This window comes from Enhydra lutris, unplaced genomic scaffold (genome assembly GCF_002288905.1).
Source record: "Enhydra lutris kenyoni isolate GAN:26980312 unplaced genomic scaffold, ASM228890v2 scaffoldscaffold33, whole genome shotgun sequence".
Taxonomy (NCBI): Eukaryota; Metazoa; Chordata; class Mammalia; order Carnivora; family Mustelidae; genus Enhydra; species Enhydra lutris.
In genome coordinates, this window is record NW_019154117.1 from 23,549,029 (window position 1) to 23,564,718 (window position 15,690).

Consider the following 15,690-nt stretch of genomic DNA (forward strand, 5'->3'; position numbering starts at 1 on the left):
AAGTCACAGTGAGGGTTTTGTCTCCTGTGATCAGTGAAGACGTTCCCCCCTTCCTCTGCGCACTTAGTGCTGGGAAGAACAACCTTTGAGCAATCTTTAATGCTGGCTTTCCGTGAAAGACCACAAAGCTCTGTTCTTGCCCAGTCTCAGTTACTACTCCCGTAAGAGAGCTTAGGAGGGTGCAGTGGGTACCCACATTTTATGGAGGTGAACCGTGCTAGGACCTCCTGGCACAAAAACAGGAAGCTTCTCCCTAGGAATGGTTCAACCCGGATATTTAGGGGTACAAGGGACCTACACGATCATTTAGCCTAATAGCCCTCTGTTTGACTGACGGGAAAAATCACCGACTGGACAAGTTAAAAGTCTTCCCTAGATCCTGATGGCAGAAAACTCCCCTCCTCCTTGTCCATGTTTTTTCTCTGAGAATACAAGAATGATGGATTTGGAAACCCAGCAAGGGGGAAATCACTGGGGGCTGGAGCCAGGAAGAAGGGGCATACACCTGCAGCGGGAAATGAGCCAACTGACGTGGGGCTGGCCGGTGCAGGGAGAGGCAGAAGGAGCAGGGTATTCTGGAACAACTCCAACCCTCAAATACTCCTACAGCTTCACACCCTTGCAGGTGGGATCATCTACTTCAAAATCCATTCAAAACCTTCTGAATTGATTTTGAGTGCTTCCAGCTGTCCTGAAGGAAATCTTCTCCCTTATTTGCCTCTGGGAGGAGCAGCCCTTTGACCACTCGGCCACGGCTTCTGGAAGAGAGGGACCCTTTATTCTTTACCCTGCAGCACCCCTCAGGCCATCAGGGGCCTGTGACACCAGTCTTGGCAGGATTCCAGAGAGGGGATGGGGCTGAGCGCACATCCTGGTACCGGATGAAGCATATGCCGGTGTTGAGATGCCCTAAGTCATCACAGGGCTAGGGAAAGGCCAAATGCACAAGATAGAAGAAAAAGAAGATATAAAATACCATACTCCCGCCCCCCCCCCCCGCCATAGTATAAAAAATAAAACTTGGCCCAGTAAAAGAAACAATGTTTTGTGATTCTAGAACTCTCCATGTGGTGGCCAGTGCACAGGTGGAGCTGGAGGAGGGGGGAGGGGTGGGCATTTTTCACAGCAAATGAATGTCCAGACAGAGGGTGCCCTGGGATTCTGCTCAGGTGGGCTTGAGGGAGACCAGGACAGATTGGAAACTCTGGCCCCAGTGGGGGCACCCTGGAGGCTTTGGCCCAGGTCAGCAGAGGGGCGGGGGAGGGTGTTCCAGCTGCAGCTTGTAGCTGGGAGGGGACGGCTGGGACTCCCACTGGGACACGGTGAACCATCACTCCAAGAAAGCCAAACTCTCCCCCTGTGTTTTGGTTTTGGTTTTGGTTTGGTTTATTTTTATTTTACTTTTATTTTGTTCAGGTTTTTTGCACTACTGCCTCTCAGGGTTGGGGCTCTGGCCAGTGCCAGTGCCAGACTAGCTCCAGAGCCCCCAAAGTCAGACCTGTGTGTGTGTGTGTATCAAGGAGGGTACCATGCAGACCCACGTGGTCCCGAGAATTCTAGATTTCCAGGGAGTTGAAGCTTTAGGGGTACATCTGTGGGTAAGCATCTCTGCCCCACCCCTGCTTTTTCACTAAGTCAGGCTGCCCTTGAGCCCTAGCCACTGCTGGGAGACAGAGCTCCTGGAGGAAAGTGCTGGAACTTCAGCAACGTTTCTGTGCCCTCCACAGGGCCCACGGGCCTGATGCCGTGCTGATGGCCGAAGGCAACCCGCCGACGGAGCTGACACAATCCCAGATGCTGCACATCGCCCAGCAGATAGCCGCGGGCATGGTCTACCTGGCGTCCCAGCACTTCGTGCACCGAGATCTGGCCACCCGCAACTGCCTGGTCGGCGAGAACCTCCTGGTGAAAATCGGGGATTTCGGGATGTCCCGGGACGTGTACAGCACTGACTACTACAGGGTGAGTGGCTGCGCCCACCAGGGGTCCCCAGGACCCTCTTTCCCTGGGAGTCCCTTGTATTCATTTGCTGGGGCTGCCATAACAAAATACTGCAGACTAAGGGCTTTACATAATAGGCATTTATTTTCTTGGAAGGCTAAAAGTCCAAGGTCAAGGTGATGGCAGGGTTGCTTTCTCCAAAGGCGTCTCTTCTTGGCTTGTAGAAAATGCCTTTCTCCACGCGCTCACATGGTCTTGTTGCTCACACGGTCTTGTTGCTGTGTGCACATCCCTGGTGTCTCTATGTAAATTCTCTTGTCTTATAAGGACAGCAGCCAGATTGGATGAAGGTCTACCACAACCTTGTTTTCATTTAGTCACCTCTTTGAAGACCTTATCTCCAAATACAACTACTGTGTGAGATACTGCAGGTTAAGGCTTCCATGCACAAATTTGGGGGAACACAATGCACCACATAAAACCCATCCTGCTCTTTCCATAGTTCTCCAGACTGGTGTGTGATATATCCAAGAGAAAAGCCCTCAGCATGAAGGTTCTGCCAGGGAAGCCCGAGGGCTTGGAGGAATCCCTCCTTGGCACGAGGTTAAAAGGTTTTGAAGTTTATATTTGATTCTGTGAAATTCTGCCTGGAGCCTTTGTCTGAGGGTGTGGCTGAAGACAAAATTGTTCACATAAATAATAGCACCATAGACCTTGGAAGTTCCCACCCAGAACCACTTCTTGGTTGGAAGTGGATTGTCTGGTGGCCTTCTTTGTGAGGTATAAGAGGTTCTGTCTTGCCTCCTCTTGGAGAGTCCCACCTCTGGCTATCTGCGCTTCCACTACTAGAAACACTAAGGACTAGAGTTACAGAAACAAGTCAGATCCCCTGGTTACCTGGAACTGGTCCCCTTGACAAGATTTGTTAACTGAGATCTTGGAACTTGGGTAGGAGAGGAAAAGGACATTTCTGGAAACCTTGAAGTCACGATATTGAAAGTGAATTGAAGGTTTTCCTGTGGTTTTGCTTCATTTTCATGCACAGAGGAAGAGAATAGGAAGGAAAAGGAATAAATGTGTTGTGTGTACATAGCCTAAGAAGGCCAAACATGTAACTCGACTAGCTTTTGTAAGGTAGGACTGGCAGAGACAATAACTCTCCTCACCTTTGTTCTTCCCTTTATGGTTTAGTTTTGAGGAATTTGTTTGTTTCCTATGCCCCTCTCTGCAGCCTTACTCATTTCTCATGCCCCTGCATTTTAGTTAAGTCAACATCACTACAAGTAGTCTAAGAAAATAAATCCAGGGCTTTGCTGTAGATTTCTTCTGTAGATTTTTTATGGGGTTTCTTCCTTTGTCACCTTGAGAAACATTGTCCACAGTCTACGGGACAAAAAGAAGTGGAGACCAAATTGAAAAAGATTCTCTTGGGTGTGTCTGTAGAAAATTCAAGAATGGTCTTAATTTCAAGTATTCAAATGGAGCTTCAAAGCCCTTGTCCTGAGTCTAATAATGACTAGTTTATTCCGGATAGCTAAAACATGGAGAGAGACTATCTACTGATGGAGGCATCTCCACCATTAGCTCTATTCCTTTGCTGGGAGGTAGGGGTGGGGACGTTTCCCTCTCTCAAGAGATGAAGAACCACATGAGTCCTTCCCTAAAGAAAAGCTTTGCTGATCTTGATAAGCATCGAAAGGAGAAACATATGGCCCAAGCAAGAGCTTCCTCTTTAGCAGTAAGTTAATAAAGGTCTTAGAATTCTTGGCACAAAATAGGTACTCAATAAGAATTTTCAACTTTCTCGTGATCCAAGTGGATAACATCATGCTTCATTCCCAAAGCCACGACTAAGCCAGGTGGGGTCCAATGTCCTTTCCTATAATCTCTAGAAAAAATAAATCAGAGGAGTGAGATAGAAATGCTCAACAGTAAGAAGATAAATTGCCTGATTAAAAAGTAGGCAAAATTTCTAAGTAGAGGTGTCTCCAAAGGAGATATACAAATGACCAATAAGCACAGGAAAAGATGCTCAACATCCGTAGTCATTGGAGAAATATAAACCAAAGCCCTATCAAGAGAGCACTTCACACTCACTGGGAAGCTGTAATAGAGATGGACAACAGCAAGTGTTGATGGAATGTGGGGTAATCAGAGCCCTCAGGCACTGCTGGTAGGGATGCAAAATGGTGCAGCTGCTTTGGCAAATGGTTTGGCAGTTTCTCCAAATGTGCAACACAGACTCATCATATAACTCAGTGATTCCACTCCTAGGTATATTAGCTAAGAGAAGAGAGATCGTATTTGCACACAAAAACTTGTACACAAATGTTCCTAGCAGCATTATTCATAAATTTACCTAAAAAGTGGGAACGACTGGGGCACCTGGGTGGCTCAGTGGGTTAGGGCCTCTGCCTTGGGCTCAGGTCATGGTCTCAGGGTCCTGGGATCGAGCCCCGCATTGGGTTCTCTCTGCTCAGCAGGGAGCCTGCTTCCCCCTCTCTCTCTGCCTGACTCTCTACTTGTGATCTCTCTCTGTCAAATAAATAAATAAAGTCTTTAAAAAAAAAAGTGGGAACGACTTGAGTGTCTGTCAACTGGTGAATGGATAAAGGAGACATGGTGATCCATACAATGGGCTATTATTGTTCACCAGTAAGAAGGAATGAAGTCCTGACACATGCCACAACACAGAGGAACCCTAATGCAACCTTTATGGTAAATGAAAGAAGCAGGCCTCAAAAGATCACATATGTAATTCCAAGTATATGAAATGTTCAGAACAGGCCAATCCATGGAAACAGAGAGTGGTTGCCAATGGCTGGGAGGATGGAGGATGAGGAGTGATTGCTGCTGGATATGGAGTTTCTTTTTGGGGGTGATAAGAATGTTCTAGAAGTGTATAGTGGTGGTGGTTATTTAGTATATTGATAAATGTGCTAAATACCACTGAAAGGTAAATATTATGGTATATAAATTGTATCTCCTGTCTTTAAAAAAAAGTCTAAAAAGTCTAAAACTCTAAGATATATGAATTATATCTCATGTTTAAAAGAAAAGTCTAAAAAGGACAATACTAGCTAAATAGTGACCATTACTATGAACGTAAGAAGTTAGTCTGGATTATTTATATATTATGAAAGTACCATCATTTGTTATCTACTTTATTTTGTTATCGTTTATTAAAAGGAAAGCTCACCACTCAGGTGACATTTCCCAAAGTACTTTTTTCTGAATTGATTGGAGGAAATAATGCTTCCCATTTCCCCACCCCCTACCCCTCTCCCACCAGGATGAGTACTCAGTGGCAGCTGGGGGATCTGTATTTCACTTGGCTAATTTGTTCTTCCCACCAAGGATGAGGAGGAAGAACCAGCCTTACATTGGCCTCTGTTATGGGAGGGATGGGCAGGAGGGGGTAGGAAAGTGGATGACGGATACGAAGACCAGACGGTTTGATAGTAGCCTAGGAAAACAAATGATGGTTCAACTTTTGGTTCCATGAAACTATTGATTAACATAGAAGCCATTTATAGAATGTTTTTGTTTATGAAAAATATCCAAAGAAAACCAGCGGGCTCCATTCTGTTGGGTTTGTGCAATGGACAAGCAGAAGCTGCCGCAGATTCTGCACGTGAACTACAGGGTCATCTTTCAGTGGCTGTTTCCCAGACCGTTCTTGCTTTCCCATTAGTTACCGACCTGTTGGAACATCTCTGAGCTCTGCATTCATCCCCTTCCCATCATGGTGTCTTTTCATCCTCTCACTGGAGCTGGGGAATGTGCCTTCTTCAGAGCTTCGGTTTCTCATGTGCCAGCACCTTAAGAATGTCTTCCCTTCACTATTCTCCTATCCTCTCCAAAAGCCTGTGTCAGAGCCCAGGGTGAGGAGCTGTTTGCTGTAGCTGGTGCAGGCTGTCATCACCAATGTTAAAAATCTCTTCTACCACAGCAATGCGGGAGGATTTTTGTGTCAGCCAAGGCTCTCGAATCTGGAAGGATGGTGTTTGGTCCTGGAGTCAGCTAGGTTGAGGAATAACATGTCCCTTATCTTTAAGCAACAGCCAGTCCCACTGGAAAGCGGAACCTTCTGCTCACGGTGCCTTACGGGCAGCCTTGTGGGGTGGCCACAGCTCCATGCAGTCTGTGGCAGGAGGGGCATGTGGCAGCTGTTCCTCCATCATGGGGGAGCTGGAAGCACCAGAAGATGGCTGCCTTAAGGCTTCCACCCTGTTGCAGCTGAACTAATTATATCCTCCCAATGAAGGGAGAAATTGGAACAGTCCATTTGCATTGAAACCAGGCTGATATGGTGGGTTCAGAATTACTCTAGCATTTATGTCCTCTGAATTGTTTTAATTAACAGCTCTGCAGTACCAGTCTTTTCTTTAGCTTTTATTGCTTCCCTCCACTGGCAAAACCTAGCAATTCAGAAACATCTGAACCAGATTTCTGTCACATTCTGCCTGTCGGAGACCTAGGATCTCAGTCTGCTTGGTCAAGACTGGACCACAGTGGATGGCCACGTGCACTTTGGTGGTTTTCACTGTTTGGGTCCAATGTGTGCTTAAGATGAATGAGATCTGTTGGTGAGGAAAGATCTGAAGATCTCTAAGATCTGAAATCTTAGCTTTTAAATCTTGTTCCCCTTTGGTCTTTAGTTTCATATTGAAGTGGTAAGAAACCCTGTCCTTTAATTCATCTTCCACTTAAGGAGAAAAAACAAGGAAGCAGAATGGGCAAATTGATTTATGGTGGACATTTAGAAAAGCAAATGAGTATACCTTGGCTAAGCAAAGCCATGGTCAGAGCCCTAAGGTATTAAAGTGAGACCAGCAATAATATCTAAGAAATCATCTTCAATGGCTCAACACCAGCTAATTTACTGCAGAGAGAAAAGAAAATGGATGACACTGAAATCAGCTGTTGTAACAACCAGCAAGAAGAACTGATTTGAACTTTAGTACCAACTGGAAAATAAAGTCCTCCACACAGAGACGATGGGAAGACTTATGTAAATTAAGAATCAGACAAACACATGAGAAACAATCAAGAGTTAACTCTTCATATCTTGGTATTGAAAATAATGTGTTTATTTTTTATGGACTATTTTAATGTAATATGAGCACTTCTAGAAAGATCAGTTGATAAATAGACTAGTAGATTGATAGCTTAATCATGAGTCATTTCACAAATGTTCTATGGGTTGTTGTGTAAAATGCCAATGTCATTCCTCCTATGAAGAACAGCACTGAATATCCCTGGTGAATGCCTGCTAATTCTTAGGAGGAAATTCCTGTTTCAACCCCTCCCTGACTTCCTCCAAGACCAGTAATTGCTCACAAACCCTTGATGCCTCCACATTTCATATAAATAAACAGTACAACAGAGTGATTCAACAAGTTTATACATTATGCTATGTCGTATACCTGAAACACTGTGCGTCAACTATACTCAAATCTCTTAAAAATGCATCTCACGGGGCGCCTGGGTGGCTCAGAGGGTTAAAGCCTCTGCCTTCGGCTCAGGTCATGATCCCAGGGTCCTGGGATCGAGCCCCGCATCGGGCTCTCTCCTTGGTGGGGAGCCTGCTTCCTCCTCTCTCTCTCTCTGTCTGCCTCTCTGCCTACTTGTGATCTCTCTCTGTTGAATGAATAAATAAAATCTTAAAAAAAAAAAATGCATCTCACTGGGGACGCCCGGTGGCTCTGTCAGTGAAGCATCTGCCTTCGGCTCAGATCTTGATCCTGGGGTCCTGGGATTGCGTCCTGGGATTGTGTCCCACATCAGGCACCTCGTTCAGCGGGGAGCCTGCTTCTCCCTCTGCCTGCAGCTCTCCCTGCTTGTGCCCCCCAATCTCTGACACATAAATAAATAAATAAATAAATAAATAAATAAATAAGATCTTTAAAAAAGCATCTCACTCACAAATGCCTTCTCATATATAAATACATAAATAAATAAGCGTTACAGCACAGGGCATATTGCATCATGGAAATTTGTTCCTATTTGTGCCTTCTCACTAATATGGGAGCAAGGAGAGGACAAGTCTTACACATCTTGATATCTGTAGAGACTGCCCCTGGGCACAGGACATACTGGGTGGTCAGTGCATGATTGCTGAACAGCACATGTATCAGTAAAAGCCTTTGCTTTTTAACCCTGTAGAAGAATAAAGAAGATTCTCAAATTTTTGCAGATGGGCATGGCCCTGAGGATAGGAGCACTGGCTTCAGGAAGTGAAGGTAGAGATATAAGGATGTCCTTATCTCCGACCATTTTTTTTTCAGTTGCGATCCCGGAGCTAAAACTGATTTGTGCTTATACCATAGTAGAAAAACGTCCTCTGGTATACTCTGCCTAGAACCTTTGAAACCAGTCACATTGTTCATTTTCAGAGGCAGCAAAGCCCCTTCCTGAAAGAGGAATGTCCTCTGTGTCATTAACTCTTCTTTGCATACATCATTTCCTTCATTTCCCCCTTCATATATAAGACACGATTACTCAATGTCCACATGAACAATTATAGACCTTTCTATTTGACTTCTTTTGATTAAAGTGGCCCCAGAAACTTAAGAGCTTATTTATTTCATGAAATCATCTTCAATTTATGCTTCATACCGCACTCAGAGAGAGCACAGTTCAGAGGAACCTGTCTGCTGGGGAGAAATCAGAACATTGAGTTCAGACGAATTCTATATTAAACTAGATTTGCATAAATTATTTCAAGATTCTAAATTGGCTTAATTTGTATTCAAGCCTTCCTAAGAGCCTTTTACATATGCTTTGGCGTCGCAAAAGGGTGGGTGAGTGTCCTTGCATGCATTCATTCATTTTTTTGGACACACATGTATGAAGCAGATACTATGTGCTAGATGCCTTACTGGATACTCAAGGCCTCTAGATACAAAAGACACGTGGTCTGTAACTCCGAGGAGTTCTTGCACGTGTGATAATGTGATAAATGCTGTAACAGAGACATGTACCCTAAAGAGGAGGCCACCAGACTACTTCAGGAAATCAGAGTAGGGTTCGCAGACATGTGACATTTGAGCTGGAATATAAGATATGAACCCCAAATTGTTCTATTGGCAAGAGGGCCCCGGCCAGGCAGGGAAGGAGACGTTTTTGGCATAGGAGGGAACTATGGAAAGAGATGGCAGTGTAAACATCATGGTGTGTGGCCAGGGAATGGCGGCCCCTCTGCCTGCAACCTTTGCAGGCAGGCTAACAAAGTAGGGCTGTTGAAGCTATTATCAGATTTTTGCAGGGACCTGTTTGCCGTGCCAGAGCCTTTGGACTTGGTCCTTTTGGCAGCGGGGAGCCACTGAGAGATTTTATGCCAGAAAGAAACATGTCAGATTGCATTCTGTCAGCTTATGAAAATAGATCTGCCCAACAGATCCCCAAATCCCCAGTCCTATATAGTAGAACAGCGTCTCTCAAACCGTGTCCCTGAGTTGTTCAGTGGGTGTTTGCCAGTAAAAGAGATCCATGATCACCAAGCTAAGTAATCATTTTCTTTGCTGCAGAACTCCTCAGACCCTTTACTCTGTCATTGTGTCATGTGAATGGGTATGGAAAGTGCCCAAAGCCAGCGTAGAGGAGCTGACCTGCAAATTCTTTGCCCATGTCCCTGGTCCTATTAATTTCCTGGTGAAGGCTAGTGAAGGCTATTAGCATGACATGGAATAAATCTCCCTTGCCTCTTCAGTCTCTTTAGTCCCTTATTCCTGAGATCACTAGCCTGTCCACCTTGTGCATAGACGAGCTACTTGCAGTTAGGTGCTCTGGGAATGAAGGTAGGCCATAGCTCATCAGCTCAGATGGGCCAGCGGGACTCTGATTTCTCAAGGTGTTAAGAGTTGAGCAGGTACTTCCTCCCCCTTCTTCCCTGTTTTCAAAATAGTCAAGATTTAGCTTCTCACACTCACGACATTCTATACTTTTCCTCACTCATACCAGAGCCCCTTAAAAGGGAAGCTGGCAACAAAAAGTTAGCTGGGTTAAAGAGGAAAGAATGTCAGACTGAGGTCCTAAAGGCAAAGGTTTAAATCTACTTTCTCTTTCCTAATCTTCTCCTTCTATCAAGGAAGAATGAATTTAACCTAGGATAGCAATATGCTACTAGCACTGGCTGAAGCAGGTAGGGAGTCATTTTTGCTTACATGCCAAGGAGTTCACATGTGGGTGGCAGCTGGTTGACTCCCAGGCTGCTCAGTGTCAGAGCTATGGACTGGCACTTGATATATCCTTGGTCTTTTCCTTGTGGCTCCAAGATGGCTGCCCCAACTCCAAACACAGCTGAACTTCACTTAGAGGAGAAAGACAGAACAGTTTCAGGGAACATGTATTTTTTCCTTGCATGCATTCTTCTCATCAGAAAGTAATTCTTTCTCAGAACATCCCCTCTTCAGACTCCTCCTTTCACCTACCTGGTCACAGGTGGGTTTGTTACAAATTGTCACTGAACACCTAGACAAAACTGGGATTCTACTACAAGGAAAAAGGGAGGAAAATATTTGTGACCTTTCAGTAAAAGACTTAAATAAAACTGTGATTCTACTGCAGAAAGAAAGGAAGCAAAAGTGAATGGCTTTGGGGTGCCTGGGTGGCTCAGAGGGTTAAGCCTCTGCCTTCAGCTCAGATCATGATCTCAGGGTCTTGGGATCGAGCCCCACATCGGGCTCTCTGCTCAGCAGGGAGCCTGCTTCCTCCTCTCTCTCTGCCTGCCTCTCTGCCTACTTGTGATCTCTGTCTATCAAATAAATAAATAAAATCTTAAAAAAAAGTGAATGGCTTTGAAGAAAGTAAAGAAAATTATGCTATATTCACCTAATATACCCTCCTAGCCTTTATTTCTTTATTTGAAGTGAGTTTCTGCCTTTGAAGTTTGTTGAGAAAACTGAATTGAAGTGGCACATAATCATTGCTAAAAAATAAAACTATTGGAATTTCTCAGTGGGAGATCTTTGTTCCTCAGTATGCAATGCTTCTTTCCCCCCTGCCCCCGGCTGCTTTTAAAATAATGCCTTTATTACTGGTCTTGAGAAAGTTGATTTTAATTTGCCTTGGTATAGTTCTGTTCATATTTCTTGTGCTTGGATGCAATGGATAACTTGGACTTGTGGGCTTACAGTTTCCATCAATTGGGAAATTTTTTGGCCAATTCTTGTTCAAATATTTCTTCTCTTTCTCCTACTCAGGACCAAGGGACTCCAATTTCATTTATATTAAGCCATTTAAAATTGTTGCCTGGCTCCCTGAAATCTTTCATGGTTTTGGATTCTCTTTTCTTTGTATGTTTCATTTGAGATAATTTCTATTACTGTATCTTCAAGTTCCATAATCTTTTCTTCTTCAATGTCTATTTTTCCATTATTTCCAACCAGTGTTTATTTTCATCTTATGCATTATAGTTTTCATTTCTAGAAGTTCATTATGGCTTTTCTTACATCTTACATGCCTCTAGTAACATTTTAAATATATGGAATCCATTTATAATAATGTTTAAATACATTTGTTTGCAGGACTAACACGTGTGTCAATCCTGGATCAATTTCCTTTGGTTGATTTCTCTCCTAATTATGAGTCATATTGTCTGTTCCTCTGTATGCCTGGTAATTTTAGATTGGATGCCAGACATTGTGAATTTTATCTTTTTTGGTGCTGGATATTTTTGCATTCCTATAAACATTTTTGAGATTTGTTCTGGAATGTATTTTTATTGTCTTGAAACAGTTTGATCATTTTGTCTGTTGCTATTAAGATTAGGCAGGACTAGACCAGTGCTTACTTTGGAATTAATCATTCCTTACTACTGAGGCAAGATCTACTGGGTAGTCTATGCAAGTCCCCATGAATCATGAGGTTTTCACCCAGCTTCATGGGAACCAACACTATTTCTGATCCTGTGTGAACATTGGGCACTGTTTCCACTGATCCTCTGGGGTAGTTCTTTCCCAGCCCTTGATAGTATCTGCACATGCATGCACTCACCAACACTCAGCTGAATACTCGAGGGCACCCTCTGCAGATCTTCAGAATTCCCTATGTGTGCAGCTCTTCCATTTCTAGAATACTGTCTTTTCCGCTCTAGCTGCTTTAATCTCCCCAGATTCCCAGCTCCCAACTCTTCAACTTAGGGGATGTGCTGGGCTTCCCCACCTCTGTCTCTTGCAGTAAATTAAGCTTAACAATAAATCATAGGACTTACACATTTGTTTTTCATCTCTCAGGGATCATTGTCCTTCACTGTTATCTAATGTCTTGAAAATAACTGTTTCATATGAATTTAATCCACTTTTTAGTTGTTTCACATAAGAAGGTAAATCTCTTCTCTGTAACTCTGCCTTGAATAGAAGTAGAAGACAGTTGCCATCTCTCTTGGTGATGATTATGTCATTCCAAAAATCTATTCGTGAACCACTTATAAGCTACAGTAAAGAAAACAAGTTCTCCCACGTCTTTAGATCAGCTACTTCCTGTAAAGGCTTTTGTTTCCTTTTTAATTCAATAACTTACATTAACCTAATACTTCTTCTTCTATAATTAAAGTTTTCCTGCCTACACAAGATTGTTACTTAAGTACAAGAGTAGATTTTCTCCATCTCCAGTGAGTATTGTGCAAGGAGAAATTACCTTAGCTTCCCTGTTACCTCTGAGAGATTCCCCAGGCTCAAATTTTGAATTGGTTCAAGAAGGCTTTGGGAAAAAATATGTGGGTTGAATATTAAGAATGCTCCACACTTTTTACATTTTTCCACAGCCTTTGTCCTATGCTCAGGGACAGAACACCTTGGATGGATAAATAACTGAATTAGTCCAAGATGGGAGTGTGGGTATTGTTCCTAGCCATGCCTCTTCAACTTGTAGATACTGAGCGAGACATCTTCTGTTCCCTAAAGAAGATCACAAGTCTCCTGGGGGAGAAAACACATAAATAAATTACTCTGATACTACGCATGTGCTACATGTTAGGAGTAGAGCTAAACTGATTTTTATTGAGAAGTGGGATGAAACCTGGAAAGTTCTCTGGAGGAAACAAGATTTGACCAGGGTCTTAAAGAAAGAATAGTGGGTGGGGGGTATTGTTGGAACTTAAAGACTATCGCACGTGACTGAAGTTATAACCAACTCAGGGACCTGATGACATGTGATTCTTGGGCAGAATATTTCTCTTCTAAATTTGACCTCCATAACATCTCACTCGGTATGAGGCACTTACTAGGTTCTTACTGATTGTAACTGCCTAAAAGGAGTTTCTGAGAAAGATGGTATGATATTCTTCTTGGAAGTGTTTGAAAGTAAAGATGTTACCCACCATGGTGGGTCTTCAGGATGGCAATACCTCCTAATTTCAAGTATGACTTCAGTTCTTTTCTCAACTCTCCATAAGACTTAGAATTCTATCCTCCAGTAGTCATTTCCCATTTCTTCTTGGTCTTTTTGTCCAGATACAAGAAACGATAAAACACTCAGAAATTGTTGCAATCATCTAACTTAATAGTGGATACATATGAAGTCATTAAAAACAACAGGACTGATCCCTCTGCAGAGTTGTGGCTGCTTCTCATTGTTGATTCTTTTACTGGTCATTAGAACTGAGTGCAGGCATATAAATTGAAAAGTTCTACTTACCAAATCAAAACACATCTTAATTTGGGCTCCACTAAGAGAATTTTTAAACACAAAGTTACTGACAAATTTTTCCCATGCTAATGGGGACATAGCAGCGTTCTCTCACCTGGTACTAAAGAGCTCCCCACTATATAGACTTCTGAACTTGACAGCACACCTCAATAGTTCAGAGTGCTTTTGTCAAAATCTTGATTACTGAACCTCACCTGAGACATACGCATTCAGCATCTGGGAGTAGGGGGATGAGAATTTGGGAATTTGTGTTTTTAACAAGCTTCTTAGGTAAGTCTGATGTATAGCCCAGTTTAAGAATAGAATTGGTCCTAATCAGCAGTGTTTACAGAAAGTAGCTAAGGATAAAACATGGTCTCATCTATGCTAAGATTCAAGTGGTAACATTATGACAGATCTAAATCATCCAGCTTCAAAAATAGAATAGGTGCTATTAAAAATTTTCTCAAACTTGACCCATTATATTCCTGATGGAGATGCTATTATAGTAATTAATGGATTCTTAGGACTTCCAATGGGAAAGACTCTAAATTGTAATCACTATCATGAGATCATACCTTACCCTCCTTATCCTCAGAGTCTAGATTCTTTGAACCACGGCATCTCTGATGTGGTAAATTACATATTCATTGACGATCCCCACCCCCCACCCCTCACTCCAGGAGGTGAGCGAGGCTCATCCTCTGGGTAAGTTTTGCCAAAGACAACATGAGGAAAGAAAGACAGAATGAGCAGGAAGTTCAAAGCGAGGCTACATACTCCTGGACAAGCCAACATCAGAGCAGCAAGGCCTTCCTCCTGCACAGAGCCCGGTCTCCCAGGTTGGCCCGCAGTCTAGGCAGACCCCTGCTGGCCTTCTCTGTCACTGCATGGTTGTGTATCTGTGTGGGTGACCGGTGGGGGCCCTGCAGCAAGAAAAGGCTTGTAAGGAGTCAAACAGCTTGTTAAGGTATGCTTGTGGGTGTCTGTATTGAAGTGTCACAGTATGAAGGCTTTTTATTAGCAGCTATTTTAGAATCCTAACGCTGAAATGGAACAGTTTCTTCCCTACATGGCATTTCCAGGCCGGCTTCCTCCCTCCCAGCCCTACGACAACGTCAGCCATCTCCTAAGGGGGTGGGGAACATGACGCTGGGCTCCTTTGACGGCGGAGCCTGGCTCTGTGGCCCACGCCCGCAGCTCTGGAGATAATTTGGTTCATTCACATGTTGCTGATGACGGGGAAGCAGCAGCAGAGGCTGAGGAGGACTTGTGGCTCATGCCTTGCCTGTGCATATGGCACAGAAAACTTCCTGAGTTTTGCAAGGGAGTACAGGGAGTGTTGCACCATTTTAAGGGCACAGAGGGAACATGTGCCCCACAGGGAAACTGCAGAGTGAATTAAGTCCAGTATTCGTATGTTTTCTTTTGGCTGCTACAGCTACTTGAATTCCTCCAAGGTCTTTAATGGCAGAGGTGAATTTCTTCCAGAAAGCTCTTTAAGTTGCATTGTAGGAAGGATTACGACCTTATAAGACTCTCCTTAATGTCTTAGAGGCTTGATGTTGGGTCTTGTAAGGAAGACTAACATTTATTGGCCGCCTTTTATATACCAGCTTGACATTTAACCTTCCCACCCATCTTTAACAATACAGATGAGGAGAGTAATATTCAGAGAGGTGAAGTCACACTACTGAGATGCCACAGCTTATCGAGTCGGCAAAGCTGTCATCTGAACCCCTGTTCTCGAAGGAAAAATCCAAGCTTTTCTCATTTTGAGCCTCCCTGAGACCCTCGGGCTCATCTGTCTTCTCCCTGCAATTGGAAAAGTATCATCTGGTTGATTTGCAGAGCTCTGCCCATAGTAGTCATAACATGTTCATCCAGGATAGTAGCTCACTGTGTAGGAGAGTCTTAAAGCTTTATTGGCTGGAGGAGAAAAAGGGATATTTTAAATTTCTGAACCATAACCTTTTAGATCAGGAGGGGCCTCAGAGAAGCCAATCTGACCTTCTTTAGGAGGGATTCTGGAGTCTTTCCAGATTCCAAATCTGGCTAATATGCCAGGGAACATGGAACCAACAGACAGCAGACCTGGATCTACTCTCCCTTGCAATA

General features: G+C 43.6%; 1 protein-coding gene across 2 annotated transcripts in view; it reads left to right on the forward strand.

Moving 5' to 3' along the window:
- The window catches only part of LOC111153613 (neurotrophic receptor tyrosine kinase 2), a 318,559-nt gene that overhangs the window by 253,057 nt on the left and 49,812 nt on the right, over positions 1–15,690 (forward strand). For both annotated transcript variants that reach the window (XM_022512747.1, XM_022512746.1), the window contains one exon: positions 1,728–1,962. In XM_022512747.1, the coding sequence (XP_022368455.1) occupies positions 1,728–1,962 (235 nt within the window). The remainder of the gene's footprint in view (positions 1–1,727; positions 1,963–15,690) is intronic.